This window comes from Brachyistius frenatus, unplaced genomic scaffold, assembly GCF_029030835.1.
Source record: "Brachyistius frenatus isolate BFR_SWC_R1_liver_20210118 unplaced genomic scaffold, ASM2903083v1 Contig_65, whole genome shotgun sequence".
Classification (NCBI taxonomy): domain Eukaryota; kingdom Metazoa; phylum Chordata; class Actinopteri; family Embiotocidae; genus Brachyistius; species Brachyistius frenatus.
This window is the reverse complement of record NW_027210664.1, coordinates 1445481-1470404: the sequence shown is the minus strand read 5'-3', so window position 1 is coordinate 1470404 and position 24924 is coordinate 1445481. Positions and strand designations below refer to the sequence as shown.

Here is a 24924-nt window from a genome sequence, read left to right as displayed (position 1 = left end):
TGCCCAGTCTTCCCTCCGGCCACTTAGAAACGATTAGTCAGTGATTATTGGGATTACTGTCGGGAGCTAATGCTAACGCTGTCGGGTTGGCTAAAGCGAACACGGAAGTGCGCGGCGGGGAACCCTCCCGCTGCGCCGCCGGTCCTCCTCCGGGACGAAGCGGAAGAAGAAACTCATCTCTGCTGTCGTTGTGTTTGCTCGTGTTGCTGCTCGTCTGTCATCGAACCGGGGAGCTTAAAAAAAAGAAAGATCCCGCGTTGTGTTTACATCGGACCCCCCGCCCCCCTCCTCCACCCCCTCCTCCTCCTCCTCCGTCCTCCTCCTCCTCCTCCTCCACCACCGAGGTATAAAAACAACAACGCCGGACTTGCCGCAGCGCCAGGCCGGAGATGGAGTCTCAGGGCAGGGACGAGGCGAAGGGGCCGGTGCTGCACATCGTGGTGGTCGGATTTCACCACAAGAAGGGCTGTCAGGTAGGTGGACCGGCACCGGGCTGAGACCGATCATTGAGCCATTCACCGCATGAAAGGCGCATTTTCCACTAAAGTGTCTAAAAAGCTGTGAGCGGAAGATTTGTGATCCAGCCTGCAGGAGTCATTCACACTTTAACTGCTGCATGCAACAACCCTGCAGGGTGATAAATAGAATAACACAACGATAAACGAGCGTCCATTTCCTCCGCATGTCCAGCAGTGAATCAAGGTTGACATCAGCTGTTTGCTCCGGGCTCTTACGGTCGTTATGTAACATGTGCTCTGCTGCCAACTTGGACATCTTTCCACTTGAGTGTATGCAACAGCAGCTCGCAGTGCTTTTTATTATTATTATTATTATTATTATTATTATTATTATTATTATTATACAATCCACGTTTTGATCTGCATGTAGCTCAGTTATTGGACAGAATTATACATTTTTCAAGCTAGAATTAGTGAGACAACACAACATATTCTCAGATTACAGCCTCTTAAATGAGGATTTCCTGCTTTGTGGTCACAAGTCGTTTGTAAACTGAATATTTTAGAGGTTTTTTTAAGTCACATTTGTAGTTGGCAAATTTTAAAATATCAACAATTTGATCATATTTCAGGATTGATAATTGTTTGCTTTACTTCTCTTTCTGAAAGCAAAAAGTAATTTGAGCACGAGAAGTTTAATTGCATCAACTTGGTTTCCAGGAAATACTACGTTATTTTGTTGTTGTTGTTGTTTTCTGAAAAAACAAACAAACAAACTTGGTTTCGTTTTCTTTCAGCTTCTCCCGTCCTAAAGCGATTGTTTGTGTTTCTATTTAACTCGATCCAACAGAAACCGGGTCACAGACGCAGCTTACATGTTGGTTTTGGTGTTATTGTCCTTGTAAAACCTGTTAGGCAAAGATTAACTCGCATCACTTGCTGACCTTTTGACCCCTCGCCCATCTGTCAAACATCTGCTAATTAGAGAAAGTGCTCCGGAGTCATTTTGGCTCCGATGCTTCCTCTAATTACTGCTTCTTTCTGCTGCGTCTTCAAAAATGTCATTAAAAGTGCAGGAGGAGGTGACAGCCAGAGAAAAGAGCAACTCGCTGTCCTCCATCTGTCTTTTCTTCCTGCAGCTTTGCAAGCAGCTGCTGCTGCACTCGGCTGCAGATAAAATAAATAAAAGGCTTTTTTTTTAAATTTATTTTTAATGTGGACGAGTCTGAAGCCCGACAAAAGGAATCCGTGTGCCGCCTTTGTCGGCTGAAACGGGCGCGCTGCCTCGGCTGCTGCAGGTTATCTGATAGGGGTCAGCGATCTCCTGCTGGCCGTCACAAGATTGCTGCTTTTAATCCGTCTGTCTGCGTCTCTCCGACCGGCTGCCTCCTCTCATTCACCTGCTGCCCATCTGCTGCGTCCTGTTGGATGCGAAACACTGGTTTACATTTCCCCCTTATATACATTTCTTTCTGGAAATATTAATCCGTAAAGCAGGATTGATACCCACAATATAGAAATACTTTTTTTTTTCCTTTTAAAAAAATCTGCCGCTCAAAACAACACAATAAATGCTCCCCCAATAAGTACGTACATAATAACAGCTTTTATTACTTAAGAAACATTTTATTTGAATAAATTCAAAGTGAAAACTGTTTGTTTTTAAATGGGCTTTAAAGCACACATCGTACTCTGATTGTAATTTACAGTAAAAAGGGGGTTAAAGATATTTTTTATAATAATTACACATTTTTACCTTTTAAAAGATGCTAATAAATGTGAGAACTGCTTTAGTTTGATGCAGACTTTAGTTTTCTGCTGGTGAGCCACTGGTTTAACGTGCAAACAAACTGTAGACTTCAACACACCCGCAAAAAAAAACATTACAAAAATCACAAGACCGGCTCCTGGTTCAGTGTTTAAAACAGAAAATATCTGCAAACGAAGGACGACTGGGCTGCAGTGAAATAAACTCTGAAAAATGCGACATTCATGTTAAAACTACAACATAATAAACATTAAAAAAAACTGGAGAAAAACTGACATATGTCATCGAAAAGAGCGTTTTTCTGTTTGTTTTGAGCCGCTGCGCCCCCTGCTGGCCGTGATGGCTCCCCGAGCGCCGCCTCGCCCCGTAGGAGGTGAATCACGGGCGCCGGGTGTGCGAGGCGAGGCGTTCAGGACCGGCAGGTTTTTTAGGTTAATCTGGTCGGAGGCTTCGTTTGAACGTTCCCAGATTTTTCTGGAGTTCAGTGGGAACAAAACGAGTTTTTTTTGTTGTTGTTTTTTTTTAGCACGCTGTGATTTCTGAAGTGTTTGTCAGCTTGTAAACGAGGCGCAGGAGAGAAGTGCTTCACGACGCTTCGTTGTAAAGAGATAAACAAAAAAACGTTCTGACGGGTTACTTCACTCCGATCACCCCAAAAAACTCGTGTGTTTCTCCGTCAAACCGACATTAAACACCTCCAATGAACTCTTCTTTCCTTTTTACTTTTATTTCAGCAGTATTACGCTCGAAGGTGTTTTAACGCCATCAATTAATCAACATGTATTCACGCTGTGCGGCAATTCGCTCTGAAAATGCGATCTCCGTTTCCACGGCAACACACTCGCAGTTGAAGTTGAAGGAGAGTTTGTTCTTTCTTCTTCTTCTCCTTCTCTCTCAGGTTGAGTTCTCGTACCCGCCGTTGATGCCGGACGAAGGTCACGACAGCAACCTGCTGCCGGAGGAGTGGAAGTACCTCCCGTTCCTCGCGCTGCCCGACGGAGCGCACAACTTCCAGGAGGGTAAGTCGCACGGAGGAGAAGGAAACGTACAAGACGCAACTTTAAAAAAACGGAAGTTTTGTGCAAAGCAAAGATCGAGTTTGCAGATTTTTTTTTTCTTGCAGTTTCCCGGATCTTAACCTTTTGAGCAGGCTCATTTAAAAACACTCACATTAAATCATCGTGCACAAAGCGTCCAACAAAAGTAACATTTACTGTGTAAAGTTCGGGCTGAACGAAGAGGAAAACGAACGGCAGCTGGCGGCAGGTTTAATCAGCTGTGCAGCGAACAGCTGATGAGTTAAATGTCCCTCCTCATCTCCGACTCGCTCCCTGATGTCTTGCGTAACTCTCCTCCCTCCCTGAACTCGGCGTACCTCGCTGTCAGGTGTTCGGAGAAGAGTGCATCTATTCGATCTGACTGTCCGTCATCTGTTCTCTTCTACCACCAACAACATAAAGCTTTCAGGTCCTTGCAGGAAAAAAATATGAATATATTAATGTGTCCGACGGTCTTGTTTTGCAGACACGGTGTATTTCCACCTGCCGCCCCTCAGCGGAGACATGAAGTGCGTCTACGGAGTCTCGTGTTATCGCCAAATAGAAGCAAAGGTCAGTTCACGTCTTGTATTATATTATTTCTCCCTTTTAGGCCTCAATTAATGCAACAAGATGCAATATACACGTGACCAGCAGGGGCAGCGTGGAGAAATGAAAAAAACGTCGGCAAACCAGAATTTTTGTCCCGCTGTGATCTCCAAATCAGCAAAGTAGCCGTGTTTGGGGCAGAGAGAGAAAAGAGCAGCATAGAGAGACGACAAACGATAACCAGAAACGTGCAGCTGCAGAAAACTGGTCATCCGTCAGCTGCTCGGACGAAACCGTAACTTCTCTAAAGCTCCGGCGGCTGAATGGAAGCAAATCCTCCAGGTTTTAAAAGTTTGATGGAGCGAGGAGGCTTTTATATCTGCAGGGTTAATGCTGCAGAATTTAACCTCCTGCACGCCGCTTTATTAATCTCACTCTCCCTCCTGTTCAGGCGCTGAAGGTCCGGCAGGCCGACGTCACCAGGGAAACCGTCCAGAAGAGCGTCTGCGTCCTCAGCCGAGTGGTGAGTCGGTCGGAGGACGACGCAATCGTCTTTAGGAGTGAAGTCGCCGGGTGGTCAAATACTTCTGCGGCGAAAAAAGAAGGAAAATACGGGACGTTTTTTATTTATTTTTAAAAAGGCTCTAAAAATCACCACCGACGGGTTTTTTCTTTCCTTCACGTGTCTCCACCGAGACTCAAACGACCAGAAGTCGACTTCTTAAATTAAATCTCTGAGACGACGAACATTCACGTGTTCTGATCCGAACTTCAGCTCGGACACGTTTTTAGTCCTTCGGTCCTGCTCTGATGAGATGACGTCATTTATTAGGATATACGTGATCGGTAGATTCTTTAGTGGTTGGAGGAAATATTCAGATTAAGTACTAATACGACACGGAAGTATTGTGACTATTATGGACTATCGTACAATATACCATCAGGCCGTCGCAGCAGAAAAGCTGCAGGAAAGAAAAGAAGCACTTCAAAGTATTTGTTTACGCTTCGCTGCTGAGGTTCTTCGTGCTTTAAAGGTTAAATATGACTTCAGGGCTGCAGACGTTTAAAAAGGTCAAAGGTCAGAAATAAATCCGTTTTTTTTTCCAGCTACAGGAGCTGCTCGGTTGAATTTATGTAATGTCAGACTTGTAAACATTTGCTGGCGTTGTTGGAGTGTTTTAAGAAGTCTGCTCATCCAACCTTTCATTACAAGCTTCAAGGTTATTTCTCCTTAAAATGAGTAAACTTTCCCAGTTAACAGACAACGTTGTGTTTTCGTTTTTGTGTTAAATGTCATCGGTGTCCTTCTGATTTCCCGGCAGCCTCTCTACGGTCTGCTCCAAGCGAAGCTGCAGCTCATCACGCACGCCTACTTCGAGGAGAAAGACTTCTCGCAGATCTCCATCCTGCAGGTGAGGAAGCGCTCCGACGTAAAAAAAGACCAAAAAAAACCCAACAACATCCCCCGGCAGCATTTAACCTTCACGCCCTGACCTCCCGTCTCCTCCGCAGGAGCTGTACGACCACATGAACGGCTCCCTGAGGGGCTCGGCTCTGGAGGGATCGCAGCTTTATCTCGGTACACTAACAACGGGGACGTCTGACGGCTCTTTATGTTGTATTTTGTAGATTTTGAGGGAATTCAGCTCATTAAACCGTCATGTGACCCTAAAACAACACAGAACAGACAGCATGAGTTGTTGTTGAGGCCTCGGCCCATGCGACCATGTGACCACGTGATCACGTGACCATGTGACGGCTGCTGATGTACATGCATGTTTCTCCATGAATTCTTCATGTCCCCCCCCCCCCCTCCTTTCAGGGTTGTCGCCGAGAGATCTGATTCTGCACTTCCGACACAAGGTGAGAAAAAAAAAAAAGATTTTTAAAAGATCACGTTGCGCAAGAAAATACAAAAATAATCTTAAAGTGATGAATCGACTTTTTTTTTCTTCTTTACAATCTTCGTAGATTCTCATCCTCTTCAAGCTCATTCTGCTGGAGAAGAAGGTGAGATCACAAACTAAAAACACGAGTCTCTTCCTCCTCTCCGGCTTGTGAAGTATGATGCAACATATCTGTGTTGTGTTTGCAGGTCCTGTTCTACGTGTCTCCTGTCAACAGACTAGTTGGAGCTCTGATGACGGTTTTATCTCTGTTTCCAGGTCAGTGACTCCCAGAGAAAGGCCGAAAGAGGAAACAGTGATGGTTTCGCTTTTTAAAGTACGCCTGTAACTGTAAGAAAATAATCTCTGGTTGACCGCTGATTTGCATCAGTGAGACCACAAGAGGGCAGCAAAAGCCAGACTTGACAGCGTGTGTTACATTAAGGTCAACAGCAGACTGCATGTAAAAGTGTTTTGTAGCTTCCAGGTCTGAAAAATGAGGCCAGAAAGCAAAAGTGCCGTAAACCGCAATACCACCGAGCGCCACTAGGGGTCGCCTCCATAAAAAGAAAAAGCTTCCATTTGACTCCCGTTCAACTTCTCTCATTTAAATAGAAAGTCAATGGATGTTTTCCACAAGTTATATGTGGTGGAATTCACTAAAGTCACTTCTTCTTATAATCTGTAAATAATCCCAGAATTAATGAGATATTTTGATTTATAAACAAACACGGTTTAATTCGACGACGGTTTTGTGCAGGCGTGATCGAGCACGGCCTCGTGGACTCGTCCAACTACAAACCGAAGAGCAGCTTGTCGGACGACCCGAGTCTGGCGGAGAGCGTCTCGGGAGCCGAGGAGTTCGTGTCCGTGTCCGTCACCGACATCGCCGGCACCGCCCTGGAGCTGGAGGAGGCGGAGTCGGTCCCGCCCGCCGCCGAGTCCCCGTCCTCCGGGAACGGCGCGGAGGCGGACAACCGCCACCTGAAGCCGCCCTCGCGCAACTCTCCGGAGTCGTCCGAGAGCGACTGGGAGACTCTGGACCCCAGCGTGCTGGAAGAAGCCGCTCCCAAAGAGGCGGGCGAGACGGGGGCGGAGCTCCCCGACGCCTTCGACTCCGTCACCGGGGCGCCCATCACGGTGCAGCCGCAGGCGGCCGGCGGGCAGGGAGGCGTCACGCAGGGCCTGGTGTCGGGTCTGGAGGAGGATCAGTACGGCCTGCCGCTCGCCATCTTCACCAAGGTAACGACGGCGAACAGGAAGTAACGCGTGAGATTTGAACGATCAAAGATGACGAGTAAAAACCACAAAAAAAAAAAAAATTAAACCGAAGGGTTCGTTTCCTTTTTTTTCGACAAAACTTTCCGACTTCTTAATCTCAATTTTTTTTATTTTGAAATCCTTAAATGAGAACTGCATCATCACCGGCTTAAAACGGGAGACTTGACGACTCTGTCGTTGCCAGGGTTACCTGTGCCTGCCCTACATGGCCCTGCAGCAGCACCACCTCCTCTCGGACGTGTCGGTGCGAGGCTTCGTCGCCGGGGCGACCAACATCCTCTTCCGCCAGCAGAGGCACCTCAGCGACGCCGTCGTCGAGGTGCGTTGTTCACTCCTTATTTTATTTTTAAAAGACAAATTCAGAAGTCGATGGCGTTTGACTCCGAATGTCTCCGGCGCCGCCAGGTGGAAGACGCTCGCATCCAGATCCAGGACCCCGAGCTGAGGAAGATCCTGAGCCCGACGACGGCGGACCTGCGCTTCGCCGACTACCTGGTCAAACACGTGACGGAGAACCGGGACGACGTCTTCCTGGACGGGACGGGCTGGGAGGGCGGAGACGAGTGGATCCGAGCCCAGTTCACCCTCTACCTCCACTCGCTGCTGTCCTCCGCGCTGCAGCAAGGTAGGGACACGGAGACGGACAAATCAACCCGGTGACGAGAGAAGGCGGAAAGGTGATTTCTGAGAATAAATCTGCTCTTCCTGTTTTTTTCCCGTCTCCTGCTCAGACAACGAGAGGCTGCTGGCCGACTACGGAGCGCCGTTCGTCTCGGCGTGGAAGATCACCCACAACTACCGCGTGTGGTTCAGCAACAAGCACCCCGCCATGACGGCCATCACCCCGGGGTGGGCGGAGCTATGAATGAAATCAAATCTTAACGTTGTGGCAGAAGAGAAAGGCGCCGTAATCCCTCCGATCGTCACACTTAGACGGGAAGAATTTAGCTTCCTGCAACATGGAAAACACAAACCAGATTTTCATGTTTTTAAATGTTATAAAAATGTATTTAAAAGTCAAGAACACGGATTCACATACAAATTCATTATTTGTTTTTTTTTTAACAACTGTTAACCAGGATTTAACTCGGCGAACGCTGCGTAATGTCTCGTCAAGTTTATCTGGATAAAACTGAAAAATAAGACGCATGAAGGGTTTAAAAAAAGTGTGAAATGTCATGTAGGACAAAAATAAGTTGAAATTAGAGTCAATAAAAACTTAGTGAGTAAAGTTGTGAATGAATAGTTTTATAATGATCGTAGTAAATCACAGATAAGCCGTAAACGTGGTTTGTACACTTTAAAGTGACATTAATTTGTCTGACAGGCTCATTTTAAAGTGTGATATTTGTTATTTATTATTTAAATCCTGTCCCTGTCTGTTGCAGTCACCCGTTCCAGGGTCAGTACAGCGTCGCCGACGTGAAGCTGCGACTCTCACAGTGAGTATTCAACAAACATGTAAAACATTAACAGCTGATGAGACACCGAGTCAGCAGCAGCAGGTGTCAGTTCAAAAACGTGTCGCTGCCCTCTAGTGGTCTCCAGAGGAAGTGACAGGCTCTTTTTTTTTTTTTTTTTTAAACAAAATATAAAAATTTAAAGCAGAATCTTAAATCAGGGGCCTCCAGTGAGATTTAAATGTGTTTTTTATTAAACCAAATACAAGCTAGCAGAGAGGTGAGGAGGCTTTTAAGAAAAAGAGGTCTGCACAGTAACAAGTAGTAACTAATACCAAATAAAGGCATAATAATAAACTTTTATTTGCACAGCACGTTTCAAAACAATCTCAAGAAGTGATTTGCACATTTAAAATGATTTTTTTTTAATCATTTGTGATACCATTTAAGAAAAAAAAATTAAATAAACGGTTAAAATACATGATGAGCACAAAAAACAGATATAAAACAAAGTGGCGCAAGGAAACTAAAACAAAACATTTAAAATGCAATAAAATGAGCACAACTGGGACTTTATCCAAAATCAAAGAAACACCTTGAACAAAATTCTAAATCGGGAAAATGGAATAAAAAAAATAAATCAAATCTGAGTAATATTAAAGTGTTGGCAGTTTTTTTTTTTTTTTTTTTTAAAGCCGTCGTCTCGTTTTTAGACTGCTGATGATCAGATTTCTGAAGGTTGTCGAACAATCCCGTTTGGTGCGGGACTCGGCTGCGGTTTCGTTCCAGGAAGTGTGGATGAAAGGCGACTCCGTCCACAGCTGGAACGCCGCGTCCCGGGTTACACTACACACACACACACACACACACACACACACACACACACACACACACACACACACACACACACACACACACACACACACACACACACACACACACACTGTGCCCGTCCCTAACTTAGCTCTACGGTGAGAACACGGGCCGATCCGCTCGGCCGCGATGCTCTGAGCTCTCGCGTTACCTTTCGGGTGTTCGGTGACACGGCCGCTGGGAAATTTGTTGTCACGCTTCGGTCAACAAACACAAACTGCGAGAGGAGTTCAGATCAGTGGAGCTGCACGGCATCCCGTCAGCTGACTTGAATTATGGTATCAAATATAATCATAAAAAAAAAAAAAAAGACGTTTTCCACGTGTGTGGATGTTTAATTAGAGCTCAAAAATGTCCATTAAAAAGAGGAGAATTGACTCAAATGTTTCACAATAAAAGAATCTCACGCAATAACTATATTATTATTATTATTAACTATATTTTTTATAAAATTTCATTGTCATTAATTTAACAATTATGTTTGTATTATTATTTGTAGTTGCACTAACACATTGCATAGTATATTTCTTAATTTAATGATTACTACAATTTTTGTATTAACTGTGTGTAAAGCCGGCTATTGTTTTTAAAGAATAAAATAGTAGAACATATTTTATTTTATTTGTCGAGCACTTATTTAAGAAGAATAAATGTCGAGAGCTTCACAGACAATAAAACGGTCGTAGTCGTGCCGATAAGTGGTCATGTTGGTTTTTCCTGTGTGATTCAGTGGTTTCCCCCTTTTTCACTTCTTTATTTAGTCGTGCATCGGTCTCTCATGACCCCGAAGCGTCGCCTTGTTGCCTCTTTTATCAGTCGGGGACAGCAGGGGAAAAAAAACAAAAAAAGACTGCCTGTTTTCCTGCAACTTGAGACGGGAAGCACGGAGGGGAAACCGGGGTTAGTGGGGCAGACGGTGACTCGTCTGATGCAGCCCACTTGTCAGGATGTCGGTTGGGGAAAGTAAAAAAAAGAAAAAGAAAAAGGAAAGCAGAGTCCATCCACTCCGCTCGGCTCGCCACCGGATAGAAAACAAAAACAAAAAGTAGGCGCTACGCTTGACTTCCTCGTGAACGTGTTGCATGTGTGTTATTGTGGAAGCACTCGGGGGCGAACACGAGGCCGACCCTTTTCATCGATGCCTCGTCGTCGGACAAAGAGCAGCCGGTGGCGGAGATGTTTCTCAGGAAGCGGAGTCATGTGACGAGCTGCACACACTGGCCTGCAGGCGGAAACACACACACACACACGCACACACACACACACACACACACACACACACACACACACACACACACACACACACACACACACACACACACACACACACACACACACACTGTCAGAGGATCTTTTCTTTATTGTCGTCCCACCACTCCATGCTTCATAAGGAGCTGTTTATTTGGGTCATCCAGCCTCGAAGCTCAGAGGGGAGGGGGGAGGGGGGGGTACTGCTTTCTGTTACCATGAGACTGTTGGAAAAAACAGTGTGAAACCGGGTGGCGAGGTTTTAGATGAGAGCCACAAAGTTTCCACTATTTCACACAAATTTTCCCCTGAACACCGTCAACGTTAGTTTTTTTTGTTTATTTTGCGGTTCGTCACACTCGCAGTGTTGTGAGCACAGAATTTAAACCGTCATTTCACGTCTTTTGCATTATTTTATACTCATTTCAAAATATTTGCTCACCTGAGTTTAAAGAACCTCGAGAGTTAAAGGCCAAAATGGATTTATTTGATCAATTAAATAAAAATAAAACACTTAACTAAACATACCGAGATCAATTTGAGATAATTTGTAAGAATTTAATCCCGTCTTGTAATACCACTTTTGGACTTTAGGGGGGGGCGAAACGTAGCCGGCTCGTTTCCGCTTCTCAGGTCAGCTGGTATCATCCGATTCAGGCTGCTCGGCCTCGTTGCGCTTTAACATTTCAGCAGCAGCATTTTTCTGTCGTTTTTTTTTTTTTTTTTCCTGGAAAAGGAGGAAGTATTCCTAAAATGTCGGTCGGGAGGAGGCGAAAGGCGACGCACCGCCGTCTCCGCTTTGTTGAACCTTTTTTTTTTTTTTTTTTTCTCTCCACAGCTCGGTGCAGAACAGCGAGCGAGGGAAGAAGATCGGAAACGCCATGATGACCACCAGCCGCAGCGTGGTCCTGACCGGGAAGGCCGTGGGTGAGTTAAACCCACGTGAAATATCAGGAGATGAAACTCTCGGGCCGACAATTTGTTTTCGGGTTGTCCCTCTGTCCCTCTGTCCCTCTGTCCGTCCGTCCGTCCTCCTCTCGTGAACGCGACCTCTCAGGATGGAATTCTTTCAAATTTGGCACAAATGTTCACTTGGTCCCAACGATGAACTGATTACATTTTGGGAGTCAAAGGTCAAAGTCATGATGACATCCCGTCCTTAATTCCCATTCTCATTAACTTTATTACGCTCCTCTTCAAGGAGTTTGTGAACATTTTAGCACGAACGTTTACTTGGCCCTAAAGGTTAAATGATTACATTTCTGTGGTGAAAGGTCGACGTCAGTTTGACCTCATATCTGTCTTATTATTGTGAAATCCATACTTCAGAAAAAAAAACATGAATAAAACTCGGCACAAACGTTTACTTGGCCCTAAAGATGAAGTGATTATATTTTGAAGGTCAGTCTGACCTCACATCTGTCCTATTAATGTGAACTCCAAACAAACACAAGAAAACGAAGAAAACTTGGCACAAACGTTTACTTGGACCGAAGGATGACTGATTACATTTTATACGCAACTAACCTGAATGTCAACTGCAGTTTCACCGGTTTCTGGAGACATGATTAATTCAGTTTAAGCGATATCACAAAAAAACAAGACATTTATTTATATAAAAAAAATCTTTTGTTCCACTCTCAGGTCAGTCGGTGGGCGGAGCTTTGACCAGCGCCAAGTCGGCCATGTCCTCCTGGTTCACCACGCTGGCCCAGCCGGTGCCGGTAACCGGTCCTGAGCCCGCCGCCGAGGTCAACCCGTGATCACCGGCGCCCAGAAAAATCCCCAGTGACTCTTGTCTGCTCCTCTTCCTCCTCCTCCTCCTCCTCTCTGATTACTAAGTCCGACGGTCAGCTGATTTAAAAAAAAAAGAAAAAAAAATCATCTGTAAAATCCAAAACGGGAGTCTGGACCATAAATCCTAAACCTCCCCAGGCTTTTTTTTTCTCCAGCAGCATATCGGCAGCGCCGCCGCTCCGGATGGGAGGACGGCGGCGCTGCCGTCACGGTAACCGTACGGTCCATATCCGCTGTGAGCGAAAGACACCGACGCGGCTTTTCGATCAAATCCGGAAAATTCATCCGGCTGCGTTTACGTCCGACCGCCTGTTTCCAGCTGCTGCAGTTTCAAAACCGCTGGATGTGGTTTTTGTTTTTTTTCTCCCCCAGCGAGACGCCACGGACGCCGTCTTTGGGTTGTTGTTGTTTTTTTTTGCGGTGTTCGCGTCTTTGCTGCATATTTATACGGTTTGTCAAATATAGCCGACTATTTTACTGAGAATTTACGTCACGTCAAAATACAGGCGCCGCAGGATTTTGAGGGAAAACGGCGCGAGTTGTGGCACCTGGAGCCGTTTTACCCGTTTAAACTCTGGGTGCGGTTCGTCAATACCTCCGTGGTAACGTTGTGGTTGCCGTGGTAACTGCCAAATTTTTTTGCTGTGACTAACAATTCGTTAATTATTATTGTTGTTTTTTTTTTTTTTAAACTGACCAAATGTAGCCAACGTAGCTAAAACGTAAAAACGTAGGTAAGATTAGCAGGCGTAGCTGAAGGTGTGTTATCAGTGAAATAAGTAGCTAGATAATTCAAATTGAATGTAAACAAACGTGGTATTTTCTTAATGAACGACTAAAAACCAAAAACGGCTCATTACTACGTTTCTTTCCGTTGACTTTAGTTACTCCGGTTTAAATCGGCTCTTCTTTACGATGGAAAAAAAAAAAACCCCGACCGTAGCGCTTTTACCAAATCTGAACAGTTACGTAAATTAACCGCAACGTTACAACCGAAATCCTCGTGATCCTGATTTTGCGTGATTTAAAAAAAAAAAAAAACAACAACAACAACAACAAAAAAACCTCCCTTAATAATGAAGGAACCTGCACCCGGCTGTGTTCGGGGTGTTGTTGACCCTCAGCCGGGCCTTTTTCTACTTCGCTTGTTGGTAAATATATATTTGAAGAACTATATTTAGTAAATTTGAAGATAAAAGGCAGATAACTTATTTATTTGTTGTGCATCTCATAAATATTCATGTTTTTGTCATGACGACACTGGAACAAGTCCCGCCCTGTGGACCGCTGTGTTATTTGCACAAAGCATCCATTATTATTCTCTCCATGTGGATCTTTTCCTCGTATCGGTGTAATTTTGAGGTGCTTACAGGATCTTTTTCCCTCCATGCTACAAAATACTCAACAACTGTTGGATTAAAAGTGGTCCAGTGAGCATGCTCTGTCCAGTCCAGTTTTTACAGCTGTAATGAGTGTTTGCTTCTTTTTTTTAAAATTTTTTCATGCTTTTAAAACTTTTTTTTTTTTTTAGGGGGGTGGGAGGCCATTAAGTCACTTCTATAAATTTCATTTGATTGCTGGATTAAGTACGGAAAAATATCAGCTGTTAAAAAGCTGCTTTTTGTTTTTCTTTTTTTTTATCCTCTGATGATATATTTTTCATTTTATATTTAAAAAAAAAAAAAATGAATGTATTGTGAGTTCAGATTCACAGACTATTTTCTTGACAAATGCTTTTAATGTATTGGAGAGAAAAAAAGAAGTGATATACTATATTGCTGTATTAAAAATAATAAAAAAAACACTGTAGACTTTTTTATTTTTTATTTTTAGTGGACTAATCTAGGAGCAGAATGTCTTTTTGTCCTGCTGGGTTTGTGTGTGTGGACAGATGTAGGTCAGCCAAACAAAGTGGTGGCAAATGTGTGTTTTTGTAGAGGCGGCGGCGGTTGTTGTGGCGGCGGCGGCACGTGGCTCCACAAAAAAACGCACCCATGTGCTGTCCAACAACTATTCAGGAGCATCGCGGACTCACGAACCCGCCGACCTCGAGGATATGCCTCCAGCAGGAAACTCACACCCGGTGATCCCGACTGACACCGCAGATATTATTGAAATAAAACAGCTGATATGATGCATGAAAAGCTAAAGTTTAAAAAACAAACAAAAGCAACTTTTTTTTTAAAGTAAACAAGACTACAAATATGGCCAGACAACTTTGTACCAACTTCAGTCAACATTTTTTTTATTATTATTACCAAAAACAGGTTCAATACCCAACTTAGGCCTTTTAAAACTGACAGCAGCACCACATTTTAGTCAAAACAAACCAAACAGGAAGTCTGTTTCAGGAACGTTTTTTGGTATGTTTTTTTTTTTTTTTTTTTTTAATAAATTAACGTTCATTCAAAATACAGTGCCAAAGGAATATGATGCAGCCAAACATGCTAGTAAGGTTTGTCATGAAGCACCTGTGCTCATGATTTTTTTTTTTAAAGAAGGAGGAAGACCCCCTTTCCCCTTCCCCGACCCGCTCTCTCCACTAATGCTAGTGGTTGCCGGGACGATTTCCGTAGCAACAGCCCTGGGCCAGCCCTCTCCTCTCACGACCAATCAGCAGCAAGATTCCTCAATATTCACTCAGAAAAAAAAATTAAATCCGATCGGAAAAATGGATATCTACCCACAATCACACTACAGTAATGTCTGATATTAAATAAAAAAAATTAAAAAAAAGACACTAATACAAAATAGACCTGGTTATTTTCCCCACACTACAACAGTTGTCTTTTAAACATATGAAAAATATATATTTTATTATATATATATTTCAGCAGCTTGGAAATAAAAAAAATTAAAAAAAATGCATGAGCCCGAAACCTATGTTTGTACTGCGAGTGGAGGTGTGTGTGTGTGTGTGTGTGTGTTTGCAGAGTCCCTCGTGGAAAGAAACACAACGTGTCGTAATGGTGTGACGATGGTTCGAGTGAGGTGTAAACTGCTGGCTGTGTGGAAGACCTGTGGGGGGGTGAAGGGCGACTGGACCTGCAGTCACCCCTCTTTTATTTCTTCTTCTTCTTCTTTTTAAACCCTCTCCGCTCGTTCCCCGTCGGCCCTCCCAACCACCCCAGAAACAAAAATAAAACCCACGGCCCGGTTCCTCTCGTCTGCGGGGCCTTTTTCAGGAAAACGATGATCCTTGTTTGTTTTTTTAAAGGAATACTCCGCAGAAAAACACTCGCAAACCGTTCAGCTCCCGATCTGATTAATTTATCATAAAACAGAAGATAAAAGATGTTAAATTACAAGAGCTCCAACGGAGGTGTTAAAACACAGAAAAGCAGCGAACTGTCAAAACTTAGTGAAACAAGAGAAACGTAGACATTTTTTTTTTTATTTGATAAATAACTTTGAGTGATTATGAAGATGTGATTTCCTCAAATGAAAATTCTCCGTCTTCCTCTTCTTTAATTGTGAAGATTTGCTGCTTTCCTCAGTTTTACATCCTCATAAACTGAATATATTTAAGGTTTTTGGACTGTTTTTCCGTTTTGTGCCGACATTTAAGCGGCTATAGCGATAATTAATAATAATAATAATAAAAAAAGAAAAGAATTACTTGTTAGGTTGCAGCCAACTTGGCATAAAAAAAACTTGAACCTGACCAACTGAGCTTAAAGGCTGATTATTGACCTCGGTTTTCAGTAGTTTGACACAAAACTCGTAGCTTATTTATTTGCTTTTTAAATCAGGGTGGTTCGTCAGGTCGAAACCTGCGTCTATATTTGAAGTTTCTCCACGACTGAGCTTCAGACGTTTCCACCCGGTTTCAGCTGAATGTGAGTTTGATGTTTGTGAGCATAAACTTTTCTGCGGCGTATTCCTTTATCAGTAATGAGAGAAGAGAAAACGGAGGATATGGTGAGGGAGGGAAGCCAAAAGGTTGGGGGGGAGGGTGGGGGAGCTGGTGGATTTTGGTACAGTTGCCGTTGTCATTTACGAGAAGGTTTACCAGTTAAGTGCATCATCACAAAACAAACAAAAATCAGCTGATGTTTAGATTATCACATTGTAGAAACAGTATGACAGACGTAATAATACCGAACAGATGCCACAACTGACAAAAGAAGAGGAAGAAGAAAAAAAAAAAGAAAAAAAAAGGAGAAAAGAACCACAAAAAAAAAAAAAAAAACAGAAATTTTCAGATTACTAGTATTTTTTTTTCCCGCTCCGAGCTCGTTCCCAAAGTCCAGAGATCCCTCTGCGACACAGATGACGTCAAACCCTTTAATATCTCCAGAGATCTACGTGGCCCCGCCCCCCTCCCCTTCGTGTTCATCCCCCGGTGTTACGGTCAGCGAGGAGGCGGGGAGGGGAGGGGAGGAGAGGGGAGGGGAGGGAGGGGGCTATACGTGAGGGAGCGTCACCAGCTCCCCGTCCACCTCGAACTCCTCGGCTCCGTCGGGGGAGAAGAGGTAGGTGGGGGGTTTCCAGGGGGACTCCTCCAGGCAGGACGGGTACAGCTTCCCCACCGCGCAGCGGAAGTCCTTCCCCAGGTCCCAGAGCACGCGCTCGGACACCGGCTGCCGCAGGTACCAGCGGTCCAGCTCGGCGTCGTACTGGTAGATGGCGTACTTGGCGCGCTCGTTCATGTGCGTCTCGCGCATGAAGATGCAGAGCGTGTTGAGCAGCACCACGGCGCGCACGCACGGGTCCGAGTAGCGCTTGGCGGGGATGTTGGCGGCCAGGCGCCACTCGTTCTTGTTGACGTCGTAGATCTCCACGGTGACGGAGGAGCCGTCGATGGTGCTCGTGGGCATGCGGATGCCGGAGTTGCTGACCACGTGGAGGCCGCCGATGTAGAAGATGAGGTCGCCGAAGGCGGCGGCCGAGGCGAAGCAGCGGCTGGTCTTGCGCATGGCCATCTCCACCCAGGTGTCGGCGCGGGGGAAGTAGCAGTACATGAGGTCGTGCGTCATCACGTAGATGCAGTCGTGCGCCACCACCGAGGTGCTCCAGTTCCAGGCGAAGGGCAGCGGGCTCATCATGCCCCACTCGTCCTTCTCGCAGTCGTAGCGCTCCACCGTGCGCCGGTTCAGCTCCCCGCCCACGTTGTCCCCCCCGATTGCATAGATGTAGCCCTCGCAGTAGACCAGCGACGGCTTGATGCGGGCGCACAGCATCGGCGTCTTGGGCACCCAGGTGTTCTGCTGGGCGTCGAACCAGAAGAAGCTGTCCACCGAGTGGAAGACGGCCTGCAGCTTGCTGCTCTTGCCGTGGTTGGTGAAGGAGTTCTTGAGGGGGATCTGCCCGCCGGCGATGAACACGTCGTTGTCCGGCGTGACGAGCGTCCCCACCTTCTGCAGGTCTCCCGGCGGGTTGCAGAGCTTGTAGACTTTGTCGGCCTGCGGGCTGTAGCACACGACGGTGGTGGGCACGGACGAGGACATGACGTAGCACTCGCCCTGCGCCTCCGACAGCGCCTCCATGAAGATCAGCATCTCCTCCTTGGTCATGCCCAGCCGGGGCTTGAAGAACTTGGGCATGGACTTGTAGAGGCCCTGCACCACCACCGACTTGTCGTTGGGCGGCAGCCCCTGGAACCAGGCGCGCTGCGTCACCTCGGAGAGCGCGTCGATGCGGATCTGACTGAGCACGGAGGACAGGTGCTGCGAGCGCGCCTCCATGTTGTACTCCAGCCACAGCATGGCCGCCTCGCGCACCGTCTCCTCCTTCTCCACGTTGAGGTTGTCGCTGCTCAGGACGTCGATCAGCAGCTCGTGCGAGAGCTGCAGGAAGGCCTCCTGCCGGTACACCATGGGGAACTTGTGCTCCACCATGCGCTTGGCGCTCTGCTTCAGCTCGCTGCAGCTGAAGAGGTCGCCGATGCTCAGCATGCGCACGCAGTTCTCGGCGTTTATCTTCTTCACCAGGTAGTCGCGGCACTGCAGCAGGACGTCCTCCACCTGGAGGGAGCGGAGGACAACGAGGGGGAGCGTCAGAGCGGTTCTCTTTCGGAGTCAAACACGCACACGTGGATCGACAACACAAGAACGAAGGCCGTTAAATCGGATTAAATCACAAATACAAACTTCATTTGTCTTCGTTATGAATCCTTTTTGTCTGGTAAATTCAATAAAAAGGGAAGATTTTAATGTTGGCAAGCTTATGTTCAAATAATAATTAGGAATATTATCCCAGTTAATAAAATGTTTTATGTAATTGAATTCAAAGACATAAATCTGTATTTAAAAACATGTCTAATTGTATAAAAAAGAAAAAAAAGCTTTATAATCTCCTGAAACAGCCAATTTTACTGCAGCAGGAGGAAACAATACATTTCTTGGGGGACTATTTTCAGCGGCGGATGAATACGCCGCAGAGAAACCATACGACGGGGAGGAATAACTGGCGTTTCCGTGGCGATTGTGTTTTTCGGGGCGACTCTTTCCGACCTGCAGGAAGCAGGCGGTCTCGTAGAGCGGCTCCACCGTGCTGTCGCTGATGGCCAGGTTGCCCGTGTAGGCGTACGTGATGATGATCTGCAGCGTGGCCGGGTCCACGTTCCTCAGGTGGACGTGGGTCTGCTTGCTCTCGCTGAGGCCACCCATGAACATCGCCCTGAAAAGAGAAAATAAGTCTGATGAAATCAGATGATCCAACAAAGTTCAACTATGACCTGTTCGTAGGTGTTTGTGCTGCAACTGTAAAACCAGGTTTCAACTGTACTTGTATGCAAATATAAACCAGCTGCAGCTACAGGAACTGGTTTCACTGCTGCTGCAACATCACTTTGAATATATTCCTGTTGGGCTGCAGAGAAAGCCAAAGAAATGAGTGAGTAAATATTTCCCACTGACCTGAGTAAGATCGATGAATGTCAGATCACACGTGACAAAGAAAAGCATCAAATCCTCACATCTAAGTGATTAAAAACACCAAATATTCTACATAAAACCAGCAAATATTCACACTTTAACGGCTGGAACCAGTCGATCTTTACAGCCTTGTTGTCAATTTCAATACTCCAGCTTTAACTTCTATATTATTCTTTCATGACATGTTTTAAGTATATTGAGAGTACAGATTCCCCGCTCTCCTTCGTTTGAGATAAATGTGGGAGCTGAATCCGGATGGTTTATTCGGAGCTGATGTTCCTGCCGGCTCCTCCTACGCTGATTAACTCGTCCTCCGACAGTTTTTACTAATACCGGATGACAGAAAGTGACATTTGGCACCTGGACGGTGGGTTTCGGCTCAGCGGGCCGCCCACACACACTTCAACGTTGTGGTTCATCGGCTCCGAGTCGGAGGCTCTTTAACCTCCTTCGTCGCTTTCACATTTCAATGCGTGCGTATTATTTGCAGTTATTCTGGCGTCTCCGGGGTGTTTCTGAAGCTGCGCGTCCAACGACTCCGTCGCGCTCCTGTTTATTCCACAGAAGATGTCGTTGCTGCTCTGGAATCCACAAACTCGTAAACTTCCTGTTTGACGAGTGGTTTTATTTATTTATTTATTTTTTAGTGAAAATCCACCAGATATCAAACGGTGATGTAAAAAATGTTCATTCAGCTTCAGGTGTTTACCCGACGCTCCACGTAGTAATCAGTTTTATGATCATTTATTACTTATTTTAAAGCCATTTATGAGGGAAACAATTTGTATTTGTTGGTTCCAGCTCCTCAAACGTGAAGCTTGTTTTTATATTGTAAATTGAGTATCTTTTTGGTTTTGCTGTGGACTTTATACAACTTTCTGTCAGACAAAACCAGTTCTGACAACATGTAAACAAACATCTGCAGATAACCAATGAATCCTTTCGGGAACTGGACATGTACTTTATTTTTGTTTTTTTAATTTTTAATTGTTGTTGCCTCCAAACAAAGACACCTGCAGACGTCTTTGGTTTCGAGAACTTCTCTTTCCGACAGTTTGTAGGCAAAATAATGAATTGGTAAATCCAGAAACCAATTTGTAGACGACTCAGCGATGAAGATAATCATCAGTTTTAAGAATGCGAGTTTTTTTTTTAACAACAATTTGTCTGCAACAGAAGCTCTGCCATCCTGAATAGGGTGTGTGTGTGTGTGTGTGTGTGTGTGTTGATCACAGCAGGGGCTGAACCCGCCAGGCTGTATTACGCAACCCTGCAGGCATACCCCACCCCCCCCCCCCCTTCCTCTCTTTCTCTCACCAAGACCTACGTGACCAGACTTTCCCCTACAAAAACAAGCTCTCTCTAGAGTCCCCACACACACACACACACACACACACACACACACACACACACACACACACACACACACACACACATCTCCCTGCCGCCTCATCCCCGAAGCGAGGCATGCGTGGAGAGAAGAGGAGGAGGAGGTTGATGAAGAGGCAACAGACAGAAAAAAAAGAAGGAGGAGGAAGTAGTTGGTCGGGGGGGGGGGGGGGGGGGGTGGGGGGCTGAGACACCTCTCAACCCTGAAGGGGAAATGCTCTGCATGTTAACACCAGATAAACGAGTGCGTGGGAAATGGAGGGGAAGAGACGGGGAGGCGGGAAGTGGTCGGGACGTTTTTCTTGGACTGCGTGTGTGTGTGTGTGTAGTGAGGGGGGGGGGGGGGGGGGGGGACAGCGGACTCAAAATGCCGCATGAGCTCCTGTCATGTACAGATGGACTCTTCCCAGAGTCGAGGGCTGCTGCTGCTGCTCCGTCACATTCGCTGCAGTGCACACACACTTCATTACGCAATGTTGTGCGTAGAAAACGAGGCCTCCCCGAGGGACACGTCCCCGAGGGACACGTCCGTCCGCACGTCGCGCGCCGCTTCGTTCGGTCCGTGCAGACGAAAACATACAGATCAGAAAAAATAAAACGGGGAACCGAGCTGGTGCAGAGGGCAGCGCCGGGTCCTGGGGGGGAAACGCCATCCACGTACGGAGCGGGTCGACACGTCGCGCTACAAACGTGCTGCATTATTCAGCGCAACTGGAGGAGAGCGAGCACTTTACTTTATCGGACAGAAAACCGACAGCGTGCCTTCACTTCACCTCATCACACACCGGAGACGCAAAAAAACAAAAACAATCAGCCTGAGAGTTGTTAGAAACCAACCCCACCACCCCCACCCCCACCACTCACCTGAAATAGGAGCTACACGTGGCCAGGACCATCTTGTGACACGGGAACTCGGCGTCCTCCACCAGCAGCACAACATCGGTCAGTAACTTCTGTTCGTAAAAGAACTTGAGCTGCTCCAGCAGGGAGACGGCGTAGTCCGCATTGACCGGCCTGCGCTCACTGAGATCCGACATGGTTGCATCCCATGAATCGCGCCCCAGTTTTGAAAAAGTCACGCGGGCCGGCGGGAGAACCGGCGCTCGAGCCAACCGGGAAGAAAACACACAGAACACAAAAAAAAAAAAAATCTTAAAAAGATTCAGGAGGATAAAGTTGGTGCTCCGGGAGTAAAAACTCGTCCAACACCTCCACCGGTCCGAGTGGAGGTGTTCAACTCCCGCTCGCCGCTTCTTCTTCTTCTTCTTCTGGAGGCCGAGCCGAGCCGGACCGGGCCGAGAGGACGGCGTCCGGGGTGAGGAAGGGGCTGTTTGTCCTCGTGGGTCCGTCTGTTGTCTGAGGTCACAAAGTGAGGCACCGGAGGTAGAGAGAGAGAGAGAGAGAGGGGGAGGGAGAGAGAGAGAGAGAGAGAGCGACTACTGTTGCAACACTGCTACATCAGGGCTCGTCTGGAAAACACAAGAGACAAACAAAAAGAGCAGCGGTCAGTCGGTGCAGCGAAAAATAACTCTACGGACACTTTTTTTTTTTTTTTTTTTTTGGAGCAACGAACGTCCTGAAATCTTGTTTCGTATGAAAACCTGCACTTTGAACCACCTGCTGCCGTCTCCGTCTCCGTCCTCTCCGTCAGGTCTGAGTTTACTTCACAGACTCTCTACACATGAATTCAAGAATACCTTTTTCTTTACAAAATCAACACGAGGAAACCCCGACTGACTTTAGAGAAGGGCCCCGAGGATTCAACGCAAGACCGGGGGGGGGGGGGGGATGCAACAAAAATAAAAAGCTAATGATGTCCTTCTGTCAAAGTGTTTCATCAACATGTGGGTTGATAATCACCACCGCCTCCACACCGGATCACATCTGTTGGATGCTGATACCGGTGTTGTGCCGTTATTATTATTATTATTATTAAGCCCCCCCCGCCCCCCCCACGTCGTTAAACAAACATACATTTTGAAGACTAGGTTGCTTTTTGTCTGCTATTTACTACTAGAAAGAAAATCACCTCTCAAAAGAGAAAAAACAGAAATCTGTTTCTGTTCATCCCAGCATCTAATTATTTTATTTATTTATTGGGGGGGTGGAGGTGGGTGGGGGGGGGGGTGCAGAGGTGCTTTAATACGACACGACACCAGCGACCACCCCGACAAGACACCCAATCCGCTGTCGTCTTCTCGCCTTAACACCTCCGTTGTCAACGCGCCACCGGCCGCAGCTGTCAATACGAGATCCTGAATATTTCACATTTCTGTGTACACTGTGAGGTCAGCGTGAGCGGCCGGCGAGGACATTAGGACGACCCGAGGAGACGCCGGCGGGACCGGGACACGAAAATAAAACACGGGAGACACTTTTCTAAGCGACCACGTAAATAAAAACGTGTGATCGGAGAGTGTTTCATACCGTGGGGCAGCAAATTCGCTCTCGCAACACAAAAACTTGTTTTCGTTACGGCGTGATCTCCGTTTCCGTGGCGACACGCGGGGTTTCGACTAAGGACTTCAAAATAAATAAATAAATAAATCACGTCATGTCCAATAGAAGCGAATGTAACATGCCACTCCAGGAAGTAGTCCGACCCTTAGCAACGACCCTTAGCAACAGATGGTTTCTCAAACTGAATAAATACAGCACATAGAAACACCAAATTCAGACATAAGGTCGGGTTACCACGGCGACCAGGTGGGTTTTTTTTTTTTTTTTTTGGGGGGGGGGGGGGGGATGTTGATGAAGGTTAGAAATACACCAAGATAATAGCCCCCCCCCCCCCCCCCCGGAACCTTTTTGATCCAACTCCTTTTTGTAACTTATAAATACCCCCCCCCCCCCCCCCCCCCCCCCCCCCGGTGTGTGTACATGTCATCACATCCTTCATCTCAGGGCTTCAGACCATCTGTGTACATCAACTTCAAACACAGACTGCCCCCCTCCCTCCCTCCCCCTCCCAAAAAAGGCCGACATTCAAAGAGTGTTTGTTGTTGTTGTTGTTGTTGTTGTTAGCGCGTCACCGTTAACCACCGTGTGTCCAAAACAAACCGCTGTCGGGGGGGAGGGGGGGGGGGACTCATCCTCGATCAACTCACCCGACCAGACGGTGATGACGTCACATCGCGGTGTTTAACGGAACCGGTAATTTACCGACTTCAGATTCTTCTTCTGCTTCTTTTTATTTGTGTGTTTTTTTTTTTTTTTGCTGCACAGCTCCGCGGTTAGCTTAGCCGTTAGCCACCGAGTCCGTCGGGGTGTACGATGTGGCGGGAAGACACGTCGAAACGTCCCGCTGTCAGACAAGTCGACAGCGAAATTGATCACAGAAAGGACACGACGGGAGCAACCTATAGAGGGAGGGAGGAGGAGGAGCAGGAGGAGGGAGGAGAGAGGAGGGAGAGAGGAGCGTGCTGCTAGCTCGCGAGCTAAGCTAGCCGCTACAGAGCTAAATAACCGTCAGCTAGCTACCTGCTTGGAGCCACTTCTCCCCCCGACAGATGAAACGCTCCTCCCGGTGACCGACGGCCGGCTCCACGCGCTCATCCGCGGCGGCGGGTCTTTTCCCGTCAGCAGAGAGTGTCGGATGAACTCGATTTTGAGGCATGAGAGAGTTTATGTGGAAGCGCCGAGCAGCGGACAAACGTTCAGCATCAGGAGCGCCTCCAGACCGGAGGCCAAATGAGGATACTGCGCATGCGCACGAGATGAGCAGGCCTCCGTCTTTTTTTGTTTTTGTTTCTGGAGAAGAGAAACAGAGACCTCTGCAGGACAGACGGAGACACAGGGACCTCTGCAGGACAGACGGAGACACAGAGACCTCTGCAGGACAGACGGAGACACAGGGACCTCTGCAGGACAGACGGAGACACAAACAGAGACCTCTGCAGGACAGACGGAGACACAAACAGAGACCTCTGCAGGACAGACGGAGACACAGGGACCTCTGCAGGACAGACGGAGACACAAACAGAGACCTCTGCAGGACAGACGGAGACACAGGGACCTCTGCAGGACAGACGGAGACACAAACAGAGACCTCTGCAGGACAGACGGAGACACAAACAGAGACCTCTGCAGGACAGACGGAGACACAGGGACCTCTGCAGGACAGACGGAGACACAAACAGAGACCTCTGCAGGACAGACGGAGACACAGGGACCTCTGCAGGACAGACGGAGACACAAACAGAGACCTCTGCAGGACAGACGGAGACACAGGGACCTCTGCAGGACAGACGGAGAAACAGAGACCTCTGCAGGACAGACGGAGACACAGGGACCTCTGCAGGACAGACGGAGACACAGAGACCTCTGCAGGACAGACGGAAACACAAACAGAGACCTCTGC

At 46.9% G+C, this 24924-nt stretch overlaps 2 protein-coding genes across 3 annotated transcripts; one reads left to right on the top strand and one right to left on the bottom strand.

Moving 5' to 3' along the window:
* The first annotated feature begins 312 nt into the window (after positions 1–312).
* avl9 (AVL9 homolog (S. cerevisiase)) lies at positions 313–14059 on the top strand. Its single transcript, XM_069706807.1, has 16 exons — positions 313–473; positions 3125–3245; positions 3751–3836; positions 4264–4335; positions 5135–5224; positions 5325–5391; positions 5635–5675; positions 5784–5822; positions 5908–5977; positions 6459–6940; positions 7164–7298; positions 7385–7604; positions 7711–7828; positions 8368–8421; positions 11339–11427; positions 12145–14059. Exons 1-16 carry the CDS (start codon positions 390–392, stop codon positions 12261–12263), a joined length of 1887 nt encoding a protein of 628 aa, XP_069562908.1. The 5' UTR covers positions 313–389; the 3' UTR covers positions 12264–14059.
* Positions 14060–15355: 1296 nt separating this feature from the next.
* kbtbd2 (kelch repeat and BTB (POZ) domain containing 2) lies at positions 15356–24249 on the bottom strand. 2 transcript variants are annotated; one of them, XM_069706805.1, is made up of 4 exons: positions 24045–24249; positions 21429–22033; positions 18753–18918; positions 15356–18263 (listed from the first exon to the last, which is right to left on the bottom strand). In XM_069706805.1, exons 2-4 carry the CDS (start codon positions 21599–21601, stop codon positions 16704–16706), a joined length of 1899 nt encoding a protein of 632 aa, XP_069562906.1. In that variant the 5' UTR covers positions 21602–22033; positions 24045–24249; the 3' UTR covers positions 15356–16703. The 2 variants fall into 2 exon arrangements, with proteins under 2 accessions (XP_069562906.1, XP_069562907.1); XM_069706806.1 differs by lacking the exon at positions 24045–24249 and adding an exon at positions 23672–24029.
* Between the last annotated feature and the right edge of the window lie 675 nt (positions 24250–24924).